We start from the raw sequence: 20,265 nt of genomic DNA, 5'->3' as shown, positions 1-20,265 counted from the left end.
TTTTAAAATTAAGTAAATTATTTGCGCTTTGCATGCTATTGAACTTTTTTATTAAGTTTATATATTATTCAGTAATATTCGTATTTTATGTCGTCAATAATATTTTATTAAAGTAAAGTAGTTTTTCAAAATTTTGAAGTGTTATATTAATAATATAAGTATAAACTAATGACTATAAACAAATATATCAAGATCTGTAAAAATAAAATGAAATAGAAAGAAAAAATTGAGCACACTGAATATGCAATTTCCCATTAAGAAAATTATATATCTCTGCTATCCGATAGATCACACTTAATATGCAATGTCCCATCAAGAAAATTATATATCTCTGCTATCTGATAACGGATCCTTTCAGAATAGAACAATTCTACTCACCGGTGTATTGATATAAATACAATGGTGTAGTAAGTGACTCAACAGGAACAAAGTACACGAATATTTATTTGTGCAAAAAAAATGAAATTAAAATTTTATAAACAATGAGAGGAAATTTCTTTATTCATAGAAAATAAAGGAGGGTAGTGTCAACAAATGTTTATGATGCTTTATCGTAAATGTCACAACTCCTTGAAAAAATTACAACCCTTCGGAAAGGTCAAAATTTATCATAAAAGTCACAATTTTTTTCTTCACAAAAATCACAATATTCCATGAAAGGGGATACTATTTTTGGAAATAAATAAATTTAAAAAAGAATCTTTATTTGTGGTAGCGCCATGTAAGCGAGTCTATAGTTCTCTTTTATATAAATATATGATTAATGTAACGAAACTAGATGTTCTTATTATAACTGTTATATATATATATATATATATATAATTTAATCCATATAAATATACAATTTATCTCTCTCTACTCTTTGATTTCTCTAGCTCTCCTCTCTTCTTTTTCTCTCTTAAATATCGCTCACGGCTAACAGAAAAAATATACATAATGTAATTTTCATAAAAGCAAACGCCCAATTTATACAAATCAAATACTTGTGAGTCAAATGCTTGTGATTTTATATAAATCAGATACTCCATAACAAATTATAGCTCCCAAATAAGAAAATTGTAACTATAAAACACAAATATAATATTATACTTGTTATTCTTATAATGTATTCTTAAATAAATTCAAACTAAATACTATTATATAAATTTAAAAGATCTAATATCTTTTAAAAAATTATCCTTATTTGGATATGCAAGGTGTTACGTAACTAAAAATTACATTAGATAATTACTTCATTAAAAATAATTTAGTGAAAACACCTTTTAGTTTTAAAATTAATTTAGTGAAAACATCTTTTACTTTTTAAAAATAATTTAGTGAAAACTCCTTTTACTTTTTAAGAGTTGAGTAAATCTTTTAAAAAGCACGTTCAAGTTATTTTTGAAAATTATTACTCTATTTCTGTTAGATAGCATAGAATTTACGTATTTTTTATTTTCTTCATATTTACGTGCAAGTTTTTAATGATTTTATTGGTGTTATTATTGTAATTTGTACCATGTGCTTGATAACTATTGATGTCATTTAAAATACTTTATTTTCTTCATATTTACGTGCAAATTTTTGATAATTTTATTGATATTATTATTGTAATTTATACCGTGTACCTGATAACTATTAATGTCATTTGAAATATTAAATGTATAATTTCCCCCCAATGTTTCACACCTTTAAACAATCAATACATTATAATCCTTTGCATGATTAACCTATGAACCAAATAATTTCTTAAATTGTATTTTTAATTTTCTTGAATCCTGCATACTTTTTGTTACCAATGTTTTCGAGATTTTTTCAAATCAATTTCAACAAAAATAACTAAAGCTAATCAATTGATCGTAACTCGGCCAATTTAATATATTTCATGAATTAATTAAATTATCCATCAATTTATTTATGTGTTGATCAATTATAAAATCACCATATGCTATTTGAATTTTATTAATATATTTCATGAATTAATTAAATTATACATCAATTTTTCTACGTGCTGATCAATTATGAAATCACCATATGCTATTTGAATTTTACTAATATTTTCATGAATTAATTAAATTATTCATCAATTTTTTTACGTGTTAATCAATTATAAAACCATTATAATATATTTTATGAATTAATTAAATTATTTATCAAATTTTTTTCGTGATGAATTATAAAATCATTATGTGCTATTTAAATTTTGCAAACTCATGAATATAGTTAAATAAAGACTATATAATATTGTATAAAACTTCAATATGATTCGAATATACAAGCAGCACTAGAGAAAATTTAGAATTTAATTTTAAAATAATTTTGTAGTTCTATCAGGCTCAACGTGTTATTATTTGTATATTTGTTCTTTTAACTTTCAATTTTGTGTAATTTCATCAAGAAAATAACAAAAAGATATATTTATTAATGTAATTGAAAATGACAATATATACCCTAATGATATATTCCTTTGACATAACCGTGTATATAGTATAGGGAAAATTGTATATAATAGCAAATTAATTGTTATAATCATCCTTTGATTTAATTGTGCCCCGTAGCAAACTGTTTGTTAGTCACCTCTCTCCCTTAAACTCTCGCTAGCCACTCTCCTCTCTCGCTCCATCTCTCGCTTGCTTCCTCTCACTTTTATACAAACACAAGTGTATAAATCTATTTCTTTTTGTATAAAGCGAGAGGAAATTGTATAAATACATATATTTTTGTTCCCCTCTCCTAGATCTCGCTCACCACTCTCCCTAATCTCTCTCGCCTCTCTCGCTTATACAAACAAAAACGAAATTTATATATTGTGTTTCTGTTTGTATAAAGCGATAGAAAATTGTATATACACACACGTAAATACATATATTTTCGTTCTATACACTTATAATTATAGAATAAAAATATTCCCCTGCCCAGTTTCTTTTGTCTTTCTCTTTTTTTCGTTTTATACAAATTCAAATTGTATATAATTTATCTCTTTCTCGTTTTATACAATTCAATTCAATTGTATATTACCTGCCAAAGTCTCTTTTGCCTTTCTTTCTTTCTCATATTACAAATTCAAATTGTATATAATATTTCTATAGACTTATAATTGTACAATTTGTTTTATACACTTCGTTTTATGCAATTATCTGCCCAAGTTTCTTTCTCTTTCTCGTTTTATGCATTTCTTTTTATACAATTCGCTTCAATTGTATATGTATAGCGAATTATACATTTATATATTTGTTAAGGAGTGCAATTATGCAAACTTTGCTATAACATACACATATGAAATTTATGTTTGCTATATGTGAAAGTTGCCCAATAATATATTATGAAAAAGTCGGACCAGTTGATTTTAAGCCTCAAATTTTAGGATTTTACTCTAAATAATAATAACAAAATTAATGCTAGGTGTTAACTTTTATTTTTTTTCAAACTCAAATTTAAACCCCCCCCCCCTCCCCCCCGCAAGACATAATTTTAAGAGTTTTTTTTGAAATCTCTCGATTTATTATATTATAGTTCATTTCACTAATAAAGGTTACACTAAAATAGTAAGTAATCTTTTATTCTTAACTAAATGTTTTAGAATTGAGTCTCATTGTATATGAAATTAATTATTACTATTTGAGATTACTTGAGCCATCAAATGTGAAACTTTTCAATGACGAACATAGCTACAATAGTAACCGTAATACATGTACTAAATATTAAGTGAAAAAAAAACTTTTGCTACTACATTTTTTATTTCATATGCCACAATATCATAATTAAGAGAGAGCCTTTGAGAGTCATATTAAAATTGAAGCTTATGAAAGAACTTTTTAGAATTGAGGTCACTGATATCTCTCTATTTCTTTTTTTTTCTTGAGAGGCAAGTGTTGCTCACACATAAAATTAATTTACTTTCAACTCTTTTTAAGTTGAACAATTAAATTTAACGTTAAATTTAAATTACTATTTTAAAAATATATTAAAAATTTATATATAGAGAATCATTTTTGGTTATCTTGTCAACAAGGTTACATCAAATTGAAAATTAAGAAAATATACACAAAAAAATTACGTCTGAAGAAGGAAAAAATGAAAAAGAAAATTATAAGGTAAAAAATCAAACTTTCATCAATAGTCATGTAAAAGTTCAAGTAACCGGTCAATTATTAAAATTTTCTCCAATGTAAATAAGTTAAAGCGAAAAAATAACTTTTTTTTATTTCTCCAATAATATTTTAGAAAATATCTCTTCTAATTAATTTACTACTATTACTAATATATTTTCGAAAAATCCGAAAAAATTGTTATCATGTCATGGATTTCTTAATTCAAAAATAGAAAAATATGAGAAAAAAATATATTTTTGAGGGTGAAAACCTTACCCGAAGCCTTATCAGAAATCACAAATTTGTATATCCGTTCACTTTGATTTCAATTCCTTCTCAGCCACTCGCTTCTTTCATCTTTGTCTATCTCTCTGTACACACAAACTAACACCAGCTAACTGTGTGTTGTTGGTAACTTAACCCTTGGCTCTCTATTGCTCTTCCACTCCTCATTAGCCAATTTCTTATGCAAGAACAAGCTCGTTACTTCATAAAGGTAACACCTTTTCAGCTCCCATGTGATAAATAGAAGAAATTCCATCTGGGGTTCCTTTCTTGATTTCAAAAAGATTAGATTTTTATTAGTTTTTTGCTTTAGTTTTCATGATTCTGGTTATTGAATTGAATTTCATTGTATACCCAGGTTCTTGATTTTTGATTTTTGGAGGTGAATTTTGGGAAGTGAGGATTTTAAGTGCTGCATTGTTGTTAGGTAGTTTTTGTGGGGATTTGGTTGGATAAGTAAATGTTTGAGGTGTAAGTTAAAGTGTACAGAGAGATGAGTAGTATGGCTTCCCTGGTGAGTTTGGGGAGTGTGTGTGGATGTTCTTCTGGACAGTTTGAAGGGTCATTTTCACTAGTTAGGAGGGTTTCTTTTTCGAAGAATTTTGGAAGCGTAAATAGAATTTGGGGTGGAAAAAGATGGCGTTATGTTTCTGTTTGTAGATATTCGGTCACCACGGATTTCATTGCTGATCAGGGGACATCAATATCTCTTGATTCCTCATCCAGTAGTAATAAGGATGATGATGCTGATCTTATGCTTAAGCCGGCCCCTAAACCACAATTGAAACCTGGACCCAGACCTGGCCCTGTTTTAGGGAATGGACCAATCCTTAGCTCTAATTCTGATGGTGAAAAAAGAAATCCTATTGAAGAAGAGAGAAGCAAGGTGATTGAGTCACTTGGAGAGGCATTAGAGACAGTGGAGAAGCTAGAAACTAACAGAAAAACAAATGTTTCGGTTAACAAGGCGTCTGCCAGTGCACGTACCACACAAAGAAATAGCAAGACAGTTGATTCTGATGATTCTTCCAACAGGAAGTCCAAAACTTTGAAGAGTGTCTGGAAAAAAGGGAATCCGATCGCTGCTGTACAAAAAGTTGTAAAACCACCCCCTAAACAGGAACCAATGACTGATGGTGGAAAGAATAGTGAATCCCAAAGTGTTGCTCCTATAAAACCCCCTCAGCCACCCCAGAAAGTTCAACCACAGTTACTAGCAAGACCATCTGTAGCTCCTCCTCCTCCTATTATCAAGAAACCGGTGATATTGAAGGATGTTGGTGCTGCGGCGAAGTCCCCACCCTCTAATGGAATTGAATCTGTTGGAAAGACCAAAGAACTTGAATCAGCTGGAAAGACCAAAGAACGCAAGACAATATTGGTTGACAAATTTGCCTCCAAGAAATCAGCTGTTGATCCTGTGATTGCTCAAGCTGTTTTAGCCCCTCCTAAATTTGGAAAGAGCGCACCTTCTGGTAAATTCAGGGAGGAGTTCCGTAAAAAGAGTGGTGTATCTGGAGGACAACGCAGGCGTATGGTTGATGATGGGATTCCCGACGAGGAAGCATCAGAGCTTGATGTTTCTCTTCCTGGTAGAGCAAGGAAGGGAAGGAAGTGGACTAAGGCAAGTCGCAAGGCAGCTCGACTTAAGGCTGCTCAAGAGTCTGCACCTGTCAAAGTAGAAATTCTAGAGGTTGGTGAAGAAGGAATGCCGACTGAGGAGTTGGCCTACAACTTAGCTACTAGCGAAGGTGAAATCCTTGGTCTTCTATATTCAAAAGGAATCAAGCCTGATGGTGTGCAAACTCTCAGCAATGACATGGTGAAGATGGTTTGCAAAGAATATGAAGTGGAGGTTATCGATGCTGCCACAGTTAAAGTGGAAGATATGGCAAAAAAGAAGGAAATTTTCGATGAAGATGACTTAGACAAACTAGAAGATAGACCTCCTGTAATAACTATAATGGGTCATGTTGATCACGGAAAGGTGATCTATAGAACTTCATAGTCTATACTTGTTATGCACATATTTATGATTTAATGCTGCATATTAAGCTCTAGCTGACATGTGCTTCTGGGTTGTTCTTTGACAGACTACTCTCTTGGACCATATACGCAAGACCAAGGTAGACTGGGAGCTCCCTTTTACTTTTGTCTCATACTGAAGTTTGTAATTTGCTTATGGTATGGTTATTGTCTGAGATCACTGTGACTTTAGCTGGAAACTGAATCCTAACCAGTAGATATTGTAGGTGGCGGCATCTGAAGCTGGTGGAATTACTCAAGGTATTGGGGCATATAAGGTGCAAGTGCCTATTGACACCAAGCCCCAAATATGTGTTTTTCTTGATACGCCTGGACACGAGGTACTCAATTCAGTTTAAATGGTTAAATTTATCAGAAGTCAACAACATCTGCTTCTATGTCCTAAAATCAGTTTTTGTTTGGCATCAAATTTGATGATAAAAGCTACCTTGTAATGTTAAGCAACAATTTTTTCGAATAACTCAGCTTTGATGGTTTTCTAACTTATTCTACAGGCTTTTGGGGCAATGAGAGCTCGTGGAGCTAGAGTAACAGACATTGCTATCATTGTAGTAGCCGCTGATGATGGAATTCGGCCTCAGACAAATGAGGCCATAGCACATGCCAAGGCTGCCGGTGTTCCAATTGTGATTGCCATAAATAAGGTCTTATTCACATATATGTGCTTACTCTCACCTTTTCTCTTACTTTTTGGTAAAATTTTGGCAATTGATTCCCTTGCCTCCTTCTAATTTCAGGTTGATAAGGATGGAGCAAATCCCGACCGAGTCATGCAAGAACTTTCCAGCATTGGTTTGATGCCGGAAGATTGGGGCGGCGACGTTCCAATGGTTAAGGTAGACAAACTGCAAACTATGCGGCAACACCTTTCTGGTAATATCAGCATTCATCCATTTCTTTTTGATTGGACAGATCAGTGCTCTTAAAGGAGAGAATATAGATGATTTGCTGGAAACGGTCATGCTTGTTGCCGAGGTAAGATGATGTTGCGACTGCCTGTCTTATTTGATGCTTTTAGGTTTTTCTTACTTTAATCTTCGAAAATCCCATCATATATGTCTCGACCACTGCTGGTTCCAAGACACGTTGACACATACCATTTAGTAGGTTTAATATATGGTCTCTTTTAGGAGATTCTTTTGCTTATTTTTGTTGCACATTCTGCATACTTATCCTACTACTCCTTCCATTCATTTATGTGTCTTAGTTTGACTCAATACATAGTTAATAATGCAAAGAGTACCTTTGAATTTAAGGTGTGCATGACATAGTAACATACTTGTGGTCTTACACATGTCATGTCATTCCTATAAGACGTTTCATTAGGGGTAAAATGTAGGAGCTAAAAACTAACTACATATAAAAAGGCGGCGCTTGTAAATGAGCTTACAGTCTCACTACTTTTGTGACTATCTAACCTGCATCTTCCTGATGCCATTTATACCATTTTTTACTTGATAAAAAATAAAGGTGGTGTTCATTTTGAAAGACTAGAAAAGAAAGTAATATGCACAAATTGAGACAGAGGGGATACTAAGCACTGATTACTGAATATACTTGGAGCTGGAAGGTCAAAAGTATAAACTAGTTTTTTGAATATTGTCCTCCATTTTCTGATCTTTCTGCCATAATTTTGTTTAAGACCTTAGTTATAGGAAGAGCAAAAGTAGAAAAACATTCTATGCAAGAGTTATAGGTCTTATCTAAAGTTGTTTTTTCTCTGCTACAGTTGCAAGAGTTGAAGGCTAATCCTCAAAGAAATGCCAAGGGGACTGTGATTGAAGCAGGTCTCGATAAATCTAAAGGACCTGTAGCAACGTTCATTGTGCAGAATGGTACACTGAAAGGAGGAGATGTAGTAGTTTGTGGTGGAGCTTATGGAAAGGTTAGCAAATTAGAACTTGAAAAGAATTTGGGAAGTGCTTTTTTACTTAGATCACTGTTTCTGTTTTCCCTCTACGGATGATTCTAAGGGTTCAATAGAGGTTGATTTGGCTTATAAAAAATTCATTGTCTAGTCCTACATATGTATTCAGCAATGAGTATGTTTCTAATTGATCATTTTCTACAATTTTCCCCATATGAATAATACGTGGTTTACATCTTTCAAGGTGCGGGCTCTGTTTGATGATAAGGGAAAACGTGTTGATGAAGCAGGACCTTCCATGCCTGTGCAGGTATGCTTCCTTTTATTGTATCTTCTTTTCCTCCCATTTACTCAGCCAATTAAGTGTCCTCAGCTGCACCTTGTACTAGATTTCCTCTTAAGAGGTCATGGACTAACTATTCGTCACCAAACAGGAAGCTCCTGCCATTTCGGTGGAAGTATACTTTAGCCATGCTTCAGAAGTTGCTATCAGTGACTTCTGTAGATAATAAGTTACAACTGAACAAAATTTCTATTAGATTCAAGGATGGACCATGTCACTATGGGTTGTTAAATGGCCAGTCTATTCAAGTCATAACACCTCTTTTATTTGTCTTATCCTTGTGAGATTTAAAATCTCTTAGCCATGTGGCCAACCAAAAGAAAGTGACATTTACAATATTATAGCCAAATGTCTTACCAAAAAAAAAGCTCTATTGACCGTTTTCCGCCATTTGTGTCTTATATACATAGTGAAATTCTTGACTGAACACAACATCTCTGACTAGCTTTTAGTGTTTACTCCGTCTGTGTTTCCCCAGCATTAACAAAATTATGTACCTTATAAAAAAAGAGCACTCGCTCTGTCTTTGTATGTTTATATTTTTCTAGGGATAATTATAGTACGACGTCTTTGGGTGATCTAGTTTACAAAATAACCAGCAAATGTATAGGTTTTGTATATTTTAGTATATACTATACATAATCACTGTATAGTTTTTATATATTTCGGCCATATTGGTAATAAGTTTGAACAAACTGTACATATAGGTAAGTTTCCCTATTTTATTTGTGTGTGTGTTTAAATACTAAACATGATTAGCCAATACATAGGTGATTGGACTAAACAATGTTCCATTTGCTGGTGACGAGTTTGAGGTTGTTGAGTCCCTTGATATTGCTCGTGAAAAGGCTGAAGAACGAGCGGAGTCCTTGCGGAGTGAACGTTTATCGGAAAAGGCCGGAGATGGGAAAATTACACTCTCTTCTTTTGCTTCTGCTGTTTCAGGAGGAACTGGTCTAGACTTGCACCAACTAAATATTATTCTGAAAGTTGATCTTCAGGTATAAATATCTTTTCTTTTTTAACTTTAGAAAAGTCTGTAAAGCATTATAAAAAATTCTGTTAGCTTCTCTAGAGAGATATTTCAAGAATTATGTGAATGAACACTATTTTGAAATTCTTAGAGCAGTTAACTTTATGGAGGCTTTCAACTAATAAAGTTATATCATTATAAGAGTCTATATTAGATCTTCGAGAAGAGTACAACTTCCTAGTTTCTTTTGGTTCATCTTTCACTCGCTTAATAGCGACATTGATTTAATGCTGACTCTTTGTATTATTCAGTGCTAGCCAAGAAAATAAAATGGACCTTCTAATTGCTGAGGTGCCCCAAATTCATCTCTCTGTTTTTTTTTTGCGTTGCTGTAAGACCTCAAGAGATGATAATGCAGATTTTTTTTTTCTGCTTGTGGGATGTATGTTGTAAATGGCAGTGATAATCATTCTTAGGCTATATGTGTGGCCTTTTGCAGTTTAAATGCATACATTTAGATGGTGCATTTAGCTGGACAATTTTTTTGATTGTTACCTATCTGTTGCTGACAGTTTTACTGTTTAATTTTTGTTGGACCATGTCTCAATTTGTTTCAAGTATTTAATACCTTTAAATGCAACAGTGCGCGATCTTATTGAAGAAGATCTAAACTGTGTCTTTCCTTTTTTTGGTTCCACAAACAGCAATCAACTGTTCAAATTTAGGTTTTTGATGATAAAATTATTGAGATACATTTTAAGATCATTCTTCAAATCATTTTTGGTGCACCATCGTTTAAAAGACCAATAATACCTATATCCCGTCAGTCACATACATGTAATACATTTGATGATCCCTACTAACAAGTAGGTAGCCTTGTTACATACTAACTGCTATCCCTAAATCCTGTATAGGGATCCATTGAGGCCGTCAGACAAGCTCTTCAGGTTCTTCCACAGGATAATGTCACTTTGAAGTTCCTACTGCAAGCTACTGGTGATGTGAGCGCCAGTGATGTTGATCTTGCTGTAGCAAGTAAAGCTATTATTTTTGGCTTTAATGTTAGAACTCCGGGTGCTGTGAAGAGCTATGCTGACAATAAAGGTGTTGAAATCCGACTATACAAAGTTATCTATGATCTTATTGACGATGTGCGAAAAGCAATGGAGGGACTTCTGGAATCAGTTGAGGTAAACATGCATAATATGTTTGTCATGTATCTATTTGACATTTCCTGAGTGAACAGAGTGGCTGGGATTTTTGTAGATCAGTCACGTTCACAGTTGCATAGTTTAATCTCACAACTTTAATTAAATCTACTTATACTCAATAGATTTTTGCTTTCTATTGTTTAAAAAAAGGCTTGAGAACCTATTATTGTGATCTCTTCATCTCATGATGCTAAATTTGCATTCTGTTTCTTGCTGAAATTACCTGTGGATCGAGGGGAAGGGGTGAATTGTAGATTACAGTAACTTGTAGAGTTTCAAGGGTTTAATCTCATTGCTTCACTAGAGTTTTAAAGTGTTCAAATAATTGGAGTTTTTGGTGGAAAAGGAACATATCTACCAACCTTTTTTGTGGGAAAATGTTATCTTTTTGTTTTTTTTGTTTTTCCCTTTTCATATCAAAATGTTATCATGTTTTCTGTTGATCCTATGGACTTCGAAGTATTTGAAAATGATGTGATTCTCTTCGTATGTTTGCAGGAACAAGTGCCAATTGGTTCAGCAGAAGTACGTGCTGTTTTCAGCAGTGGTAGTGGTCGTGTTGCTGGATGCATGGTAACAGAGGGAAAAGTAGTGGAAGAATGTGGTATTCGTGTCACTAGAAAAGGCAAAGCAGTTCATGTTGGTGTGGTCGAATCTTTAAGACGGGTGAAGGAAACTGTGAAAGAGGTATACAAACAAACACTTTTCTTGTTTAGATAATTTAGGGGAAAAAGAATACTATGCCTTCAGTTTTTCTATATCAAGAAGAAACAATAATCAAAGGCAAAGAAAAAGAAAAATGGAAAAATGCTTTTTGTGTGCTTTTAAGCAACTTATTTAGTGTTAATTAAGGCTATATGATTGGTGAAACATGCTAGCTCTTTCTGCTGACTTTACAGATAATTGGATCGTAGCATTTATGTGTCTTGTACATTTTTTATTTAGTTGTTTGGCACTAAGATACTCCAGCAGTTGAATATTACTATATACAAAAGCATTTCCCCATCATTCAGCTAAAATCTCCTCGAATATGAAAAAGCCCTTGTCGCTTTTTGTATACTTCCCAATTGAATCATAAAAACCGCTGCAACCGGACAACTCTTTTATCTGGTCTTCTTCTTTCCTCCTCGCCTGCAACCTCCTTCCATGGCAGATAGCAACGGCAGTTACAGAAATTTTTCGGTCGAGGTTTGCTTGAAGCTGAGAAGAGTCCTGTAGTGACAATTTGATATTCTGGAATTTTTGAAGTGTAGTTACTAGTTAGGTTATCGTATCTTGTCTTTGACTAAAAATAGAAAACTTACAAGTCGAAGTGGCAAGTGGCACTGAGACCCTCTTTAACTGCATTTCCATGATTAACTTTTACCCCTTAGCTGCTTCATCAACTTGGATTTCTTTTTATTTTGCATTATACATAAAAAATCATTCATCTGGAGTTTCTTCCTCTGTGTATGCTGTCAGTTATTCCAGGCAAATAGGTCTTTCGCCCTTGAGATAGAGAGGTTCATTGTTGGATTTATGCGGGAAGTATTATTCCAATTCTTGGTGAAGGACTGATAAAAATTAACAATTGTTGAAACCGGAGTCCTAAATTTCTATTTCGTCTAAATTCTATATTGTCGTTAAAATTCAGGCTATTCATATATCCTTACACAAGTAGCCAAAAATTGTTTGCTCGGTTGTCCTGATATACTATCATTTCCGTTTTTGACAGGTTAATGCGGGACTGGAGTGTGGTATTGGGGTTGAAGATTTCGATGACTTTGAGGTGGGTGATATTCTGGAGGCTTTCAACTCAGTTCAGAAAAGACGAACACTCGAGGAGGCCTCAGCATCAATGGCAGCAGCGCTTGAAGAAGTGGGGAGAGGCCTGTGAAGAAACTAGAGGTGAGTTATTGCATGCCAGTTATAGTTGGGGTTATACATGGCTCCTCTCCTCATGCATAGGTTTAATCAATTGCTAGAGGAGTGCGATGATCCGCACATCACGTTGGGTGAGTTTTGCCGGTTGCTTGTCAAATATACTTGATGCTGTAGAAGATGAGAGCTGCAGAGAATTGGCCATTGTTATGTGCTGTTGCAATGTATATAGTGATACAACACATTTGAGTTCCTCTTTTGTAAAGGGCCACAAGTCCATCATTTGTTTGAATTGCTCAAGATGAATGATGATAACACATGTAGTCATAGTAGCATGGAGAAATGAAGTTCCCAATATTGAAAATCTTAGGATGCCTCATCTAGGTTAGATGCCTCTTCTTGTAAACTCAAATATCATTCAATTTGAAATGAAATTCAGAAAACAAGGGAACAAGTAGTTCTACTGTTTCCATTACATGGTATGTGCCTTGCAGTTCAACAATGTACTTCATTCACTATTTACTTGTTCGTTATTTCATAATCTATAACTAGCTCGAAAATCCCATAATTTACTCATACTCGTAACTTAAAGATCATCGTTGACTTTTTACTATATATTCAAATAATCTCCTCGCTCAAATCATTTTCTATATAAAAGTCTCTTTTTCTCTTCGTGATTTTACGATGAATAAAAAACACTAACCAACTAAAAAAATGTAACAAACAAACAACAAAACAAAAAGAAAAGGAAAAAAAAACGAAGAAAATTAACTAGACGACACTGTTATGGACTAATACTAATTGTAATCTAGTTGAGAAATAAAAGAAAAGGCTATATTTTTAACAGACTGAAAAATTGGCTATTGGGTAAAAAGTGGTTAATTTCGTAATTTATGGAAGAAATTGAGCTATTACTGTAATAAGTATGATTTTTTTCACCTGTCTTCTTCCTCTAAACGAGACTGCAATTTTCCCTCAAAAATAGTTCAAAGCTTCACGAAATGAACCCAAAATAACACTCACAGATTCGAGAAATTCGTCAAATTTGGCCGGAAAAAATGGCTTCCGACGAAGGAACCAATGTAGATTCATCTCCCTTGAAATTTGGGACACCGGAGGCGTTGGAAGAGGTGCGGAATCTCACTGACGTTGGAGACATGACTAGACTTCTCCACGAGTGCATTGCATATCAACGAGCCCTAGATCTAGAACTGGATACTATCCTTTCACATAGATCTGACCTTGACAAGCAGCTTTCCGGCCTTCAAAAATCCGCTCAAGTTCTCGACATTGTTAAAGCTGACGCGGATCACCTATTCTCCAACATCAGTTCAACTTCTCTCCTTGCTGATCAGGTAAGCGCAAAAGTCCGTCAGCTCGATCTAGGTCAGTCGCGTGTTAACGACACTCTCCTTCGAATAGATGCTATCGTTGATCGCTCTAATTGTTTAGACGGTGTACGTAAGGCACTTGCATCTGAGGACTTTGAATCTGCTGCTAATTATGTTCAGACGTTCCTTCAACTTGATGCTAAGTACAAGGATTCAGCTGCTTCTGACCAGAGAGACCAGCTCCTTGCCTCTAAGAAGCAGCTTGAAGGGATTGTCCGGCGTAAATTGGCAGAAGCAGTTGATCAGCGTGATCACTCCACCGTTCTGCGGTTCATAAGGCTGTATCCCCCGTTGGCATTGGAGGAGGAGGGACTGCAAGTGTACGTGACGTATTTGAAGAAGGTAATTGCCATGAGATCGCGCCTTGAGTATGAGCAATTGGTTGAAATGATGAGTGATCAGCAGGGATCCAGCCAGAACCAGCTTAATTTTGTATCCTGTTTGACTAATTTATTCAAAGATATTGTCTTGGCTATTGAAGAGAACGATGAAACTTTAAGGAGCTTGTGTGGAGAGGATGGCATTGTTTATGCAATATGTGAACTTCAAGAAGAGTGTGATTCTCGTGGTTCTACTATTATAAAGAAGTACATGGAGTACAGGAAACTAGCGAAAGTGACTTCTGAGATTAATTCTTACAAGAGCGATTTGCTGTCTGTTGGAATCGAAGGACCAGACCCCAGAGATATCGAAGTATATTTGGAGGAGATCTTGTCTTTGACACAGTTGGGTGAGGATTACACGGGGTATATGATATCAAAGATTAGGGGTTTGAGTTCTGTTGATCCCGAATTAGGTCCCCGTGCCACAAAGGCTTTTAGGAGTGGTAATTTCAGTAAAGTTGTGCAAGATATTACCGGTTATTATGTGATCTTGGAAGGATACTTCATGGTTGAGAATGTGAGAAAAGCTATAAAAATTGATGAACTCGTGTTCGATAGTCTCACAACTTCCATGGTGGACGATGTCTTCTATGTTCTGCAGAGCTGTTGTCGAAGGTCCATTTCCACTTCAAATATCAACTCTGTGATTGCAGTTTTAAGCAGTGCTGTAAGTCTATTAGGCGGTGAGTTCAATGAGGCTTTGCAGCAGAAAGTCAGAGAGCCTAATCTTGGAGCCAAGCTGTTCTCTGGCGGCGTTGCTGTACAAAAGACTGGTACAGAGATTGCCACGGCTTTGAATAATATGGATGTGAGTGGTGAGTATGCATTGAAATTACGGCATGAGATTGAAGAACAATGTGCTGAGGTTAGTGCTAGATTCATGTATGATCACTCTAATTCAATGTTAGTCTAGTTTATAAAAATGTGCATGTGCTTTTTAAGAGGTGAATAAGTAAAGCTGTAATTTCGTTGTTCAACTTCATGTATGCTATGGAATACACGGGCGGATGGACTGGCATGATGTGTTAATTCCAAAAACTAGAGCTGAAGGGGTTCACCATTAATGATGAGACAAATCATCAGATGCAGAGAGAGATATTTGGGAGAACTGACTTCCTTTTCTGTATTATGAAAATTGAGCTAAGAAAGTGGTTCAAGGAGAACTACTTATACCGTACAAGAGAAAATACCTAAGCTGCTATCCGACTAAGAACACTAACTAATCCTAACAGCCTGGCGACAGCTGTCCTAACAGAATGCTATGATTTACTGTACCACGTCCTTTTTAGTTCTAATCTGTTCTTTTTTTTTTGGGTAAAGTAATTAAATGATATTAGAAAGCATCAAGAAGATGCAAAGTCACAAAGTACAATGTGCAAGAAAGCTGCTCCAAACAGAATACATGGGGCTAGCTTGGCAAAAACTTGAGAAATAGTCTAAAGGGGACCCTACTAGTACTACTATACTGTACTAGAGAATAGAGATAGTGAATTAACAAAATCCAAAAAGTTATCCACACTGTTTACAGTGGCAAAAGAAAAAATGCCAACTAAATAACTAACTAAACATTTGACCTTGAGTGCGCAAAAAGATGTTGATATTCCTTCAAAACATCTATTGTTTCTTTCCTTCCATAGGCTCCAAAAAGTTGCTGCTGGGATCATTCTCCAGATCTTTCTGATGGATTTGTCAATTCTCCACAATATCCAGCTGGCATAGGCATCCTTGATGGTGTAGGACATTACCCATTGTAGGCTAAGCATAGAGTGTAGAAAAAATGCCACAGGTTAGCTTCTGCAGGGCAGTGCAAAAAAGGTGATTAACACTCTCATTGGTCTGCTTGCACATGACATATCTGTTGATGAGTATTACACCTTTTCTCCTGAGATTGTCTTGTGTTAGGGTTGCTTCCTTCAGGGTTGTCCAGTATAAACAAGATACTCTGAGAGGCTGCCTAGTTTTCCGGACATGTTTCCAAGGCCAAAATTGAAGAATGCCAATCTGGGAGCTGCTGTTTCTGTAGCATTCTTTCACAGTGTAGCTTTTCTCCTTAGAATTACTCCAAAGAATCCTGTCATGATCTTCAACCACCAGTGTAATGCTTTCCAGGGTTTCTAGAACGGAAAGGATGTCATTAATTTCCCAATCCTGAAAGTTCCTTCTGAAAATAGGAGTCCAATAGTTCTTGTCTCTGCACTGGGCTAAAGTTGCTTTTTTGTTGGAGGCTATCTGGAACAAGGAGGGGAAAGAGTCTTTAAGCATAGAGTTCCGTAGCCATTTGTCTTGCCAAAATCAGATCTCGAGTCCATTACCAGCTTTGAAGGATACTTTCTGGAAGAAATCATCTTGGAAACTACTTATATGTTTCCAGCCCCCAAAATCTAATCTGGTTAGCTTTTTTGGTTTTTGAGTGATAAGTAAGTTTTCTTTGGTAATAACTGTGAAATATTACCATTGCAACAAGAACCATTTACAGAATTAAGGAGCATCCAGTATCGCCACCCCCTTCTAGGAAGATTGCAGCAAGTATCTAGACCTCAAGCAAAACAAAAAACAAACAAACCACACCAACAATCTAGTTACAAATTCTAGACACTAAGTGCATCTATGAGCTCTTTTGAAGCAGAGTAACGTATTTATCCTCTCCTAAATTTATGATGAGACCTAGAAATCATCAGACACAGAGAGAGATGTTTGGGAGAATTGACTTCCCTTTCTGTATTATGAAAATTGAACTAAGAAAGTGATTCAAGCAGAACTACTTACAGAATACAAGAGAGAGAAAATATCTAAGCTTGCTAACCAACTAAGAGCACGAACTAATCCTAACAACTAAGCCTTGTTCAGTGCTTGCTTCTTGAACAAGGCTTGTTTGATGTCCCTTCTTCTTCTGTTTCCAGTCACTTGCATTGTAGATTCTATTGCCATTGCTGCCTTCAGAGTCGGGATCCATGCTCTCTTTTCCATGGATAGTGTACGTTACTGTACCATGCGCCGAGAGAGAAACGGAACCCTCACCCTATATCCATTTTTTCTGATTAATTTATTTGGTAAGTAAGTTGAACATTGAGTTCTAGAATGACAGTCTGTTACATCTATTTCGTGCCATAGTTTTGTGACATAAAAACTGCTGTGCTTCTGAGAATCCCTTGAACTTTAAGTATCCATATATAGCCTCAGATTCCATTGGGATATACCATGTTTAGGTTACTCTTTTTTTTTTCTTTGCTTTCTCACCCTTACCTTTGAAATCTAGAATGATACCTGTTACATTCATCTCTTGCCTTAAATCTTTGAACATTAAAGATATTATTGGGGTTATGATTCATTCTGAAGCTAATCGCTTATCAAAAAAGATTACCTTCAGGATGAATTATAACCTCAAATTGCATTCAGAAGATACCATTTAGGTCACATTTTTCTTTCTTATTTTCTACCTTTGGCTCTTTTGCTGGTTTTGATTGGAGTGCATTGTCAGGTGTTTTCTGCACCAGCAGATAGAGAGAGGGTCAAATCATGTTTATCTGAATTAAATGAGACAAGCAATGGTTTCAAGAAGGCCTTGAACATTGGCTTGGAACAACTAGTGGCTACTGTGACGCCTCGAATTCGGCCAGTGTTGGATACTGTTGCAACTATCAGTTATGAGCTGTCTGAATCTGAATATGCTGACAATGAGGTAAATGACCCATGGGTTCAAAGGCTTCTCCATGCGGTAGAGACCAATGTGGCTTGGCTTCAACCATTAATGACTGCTAACAATTATGACTCGTTTGTACATCTGGTCATTGACTTTGTTGTTAAGAGGCTTGAGGTTATCATGATGCAAAAGAGATTCAGTCAACTTGGTGGTCTTCAACTTGACAGAGATATTCGAGCACTTGTGAGCTACTTCTCCAACATGACCCAGAGGACTGTTAGGGACAAGTTTGCTCGTCTAACCCAAATGGCTACAATATTAAACTTGGAGAAGGTCTCTGAGATTCTGGATTTCTGGGGTGAGAACTCAGGACCCATGACCTGGCGACTTACTCCAGCTGAGGTTAGAAGAGTGTTGAGTTTGAGGGTTGACTTCAAATCTGAAGCAATATCGGCTCTTAAGTTGTAAACCTTTTTATGGTTCAATTTTGTTCAATATCTCTTTATACGCTTGGTGTTGCCACATTTAAAATTTTCAGGTTTATTTACTTCTATAAGAAATTGTATTGGGCACGAAATCTATGAAATATTGTTCAGTCGAACACTTCTTTGTTTTCATTATAAAATTTCTTCTTATTCCTTGTCTGAACATGTCTTTTTAGCATGATTCATCTTCTACCTTCTTTGATTGCAGTGATTATGTATGTATTAAAGATATGTGTGTCCAGGTATTACTTCTCAGAGAAGATATCGTGCATTTAGCTCCGTTTGAAGATCACAGGTTGTGTTATGTTCTCAGAATTTAATCTGATTGTTCAATTTTAGGCTGAGTTTGGCATTATTTGTTTGTTATTTGGATTGAGTTTCTTTTTGAGTAATCCAGTCACAACTGGAGGGCCATTGACTCCTCTTGCAATTTTACATTGTTTATCAATTGGTTTCAAATTGAATCTGTGTCACATGATATAATTTCTCTATTATATAAAAAGGCAATGAATCAGCTCATGGTTGACATGGTTTCTTCCTGTCATTCAGATCAAATGTAGGGATATTCTTCTGTGTTGTTTTAGCTTCTTGAATAATGTACTGAACTGAAAACATTCGGTTGTGCAAGTAAGGGGCTAAAGAATGAGCCTACCCCTTGAAATAATTGGTAGCTATAAATATGTCATACTTATCTATTCCAGTTCCCTTCCTGTTATTTTGAGCATTTCTTGTTTTATTGACAGAGAGTGCTTTCCCTACAGCATTAACTGGTAGTTGTACTATGATGTCAGACAATGGCAATACTGTTGGTATGATTATAGGGATCATCTTGAAAGAAAGAGAAGTTCGCAACTTGTATCAAAATTCCAACTGATGCCTGTAGAAACTCATTTTAGACTGTAGGTTAAAGCTCATATAGCTCCTCCCCAGGCAAAGGGTTAACTATTGTAATGTACTTTCTTCTCTGTCAAACACCACACTCGAATCTCTTCTACTACGAAACCAGTCATTAACTTTATGAATTTGTTTCTCATTCTTAGTTCATGATTCTACTTTTCCCGTCTCTGACTAAGTTGTGATGCTATTCTTTGTACATTATGAAAGGCTGGATAAATATTTTGCAAGGTCATTGAATGCTTCCTATTGAAACTTTGTAACTGGATATGCTCTGACTACTTGATTGAGGTAAAATCCTATATTCTTCCATTTACTTATGCATTAGACTTCTTTCTTTTTCTCTTTCAATATGCTGGAAAATGTTAAAGAGTTGCTGAATCTGTATGTAATAATGTGTTCTCGTCAAATTATTGAATCGTTTACACACTTTATTGATTGATTCGGCTTTATCAAGTGTTGGAGTTATGTCACTGTGAAGCAGAGTTGTTGCTATTGCAATCACACAACAACATTTCCATAGTTTTCTTTTTGGTTTAATTAATAACTGATGCTCCTTCCTACAATTAGTTGTGTTGCAGTGGGAAAAAAACTAGAAAGATGATCCCTTATTTGGTAGAACATTATCAATTGCTATGAACTTGCTACTCTAGTTTCTTTAGATGATGTTTTTCTTATGGGATGGTAGGTTTGTATTCATAAACAGCGCTAAGATTGTGCTGGAACTATGTACATTGTGTCTAGAGTGTGAAAGACTCAAGTATAGTCTTATCTTAATCTATAGGAATTGTAGGAGCTCTATGATAATTTAGCTTAA

The 20,265-nt window shown here is 35.0% G+C and overlaps 2 protein-coding genes across 2 annotated transcripts; both read left to right on the top strand.

Annotated features, from left to right (window-relative positions):
* Positions 1-4,364: 4,364 nt before the first annotated feature.
* On the top strand, positions 4,365-13,137 carry LOC107025711 (translation initiation factor IF-2, chloroplastic). Its single transcript, XM_015226467.2, has 13 exons — positions 4,365-4,566; positions 4,714-6,342; positions 6,449-6,481; positions 6,608-6,721; positions 6,896-7,045; positions 7,139-7,237; positions 7,314-7,376; positions 8,131-8,286; positions 8,513-8,578; positions 9,382-9,612; positions 10,499-10,774; positions 11,294-11,482; positions 12,510-13,137. The coding sequence occupies exons 2-13, from the start codon at positions 4,849-4,851 to the stop codon at positions 12,669-12,671; spliced, it is 3,033 nt and encodes a 1,010-aa protein (XP_015081953.1). The 5' UTR covers positions 4,365-4,566; positions 4,714-4,848; the 3' UTR covers positions 12,672-13,137.
* A 443-nt stretch (positions 13,138-13,580) lies between these two features.
* LOC107026258 (conserved oligomeric Golgi complex subunit 4) lies at positions 13,581-18,704 on the top strand. Its single transcript, XM_015227161.2, has 2 exons — positions 13,581-15,294; positions 17,908-18,704. The coding sequence occupies exons 1-2, from the start codon at positions 13,714-13,716 to the stop codon at positions 18,535-18,537; spliced, it is 2,211 nt and encodes a 736-aa protein (XP_015082647.1). The 5' UTR covers positions 13,581-13,713; the 3' UTR covers positions 18,538-18,704.
* Positions 18,705-20,265: the final 1,561 nt, after the last annotated feature.

This window comes from Solanum pennellii, chromosome 7 (assembly GCF_001406875.1).
Source record: "Solanum pennellii chromosome 7, SPENNV200".
NCBI lineage: Eukaryota > Viridiplantae > Streptophyta > Magnoliopsida > Solanales > Solanaceae > Solanum > Solanum pennellii.
The sequence above is the reverse complement of the archived record's forward strand: the minus strand, read 5'-3'. Positions and strand labels throughout refer to the sequence as shown.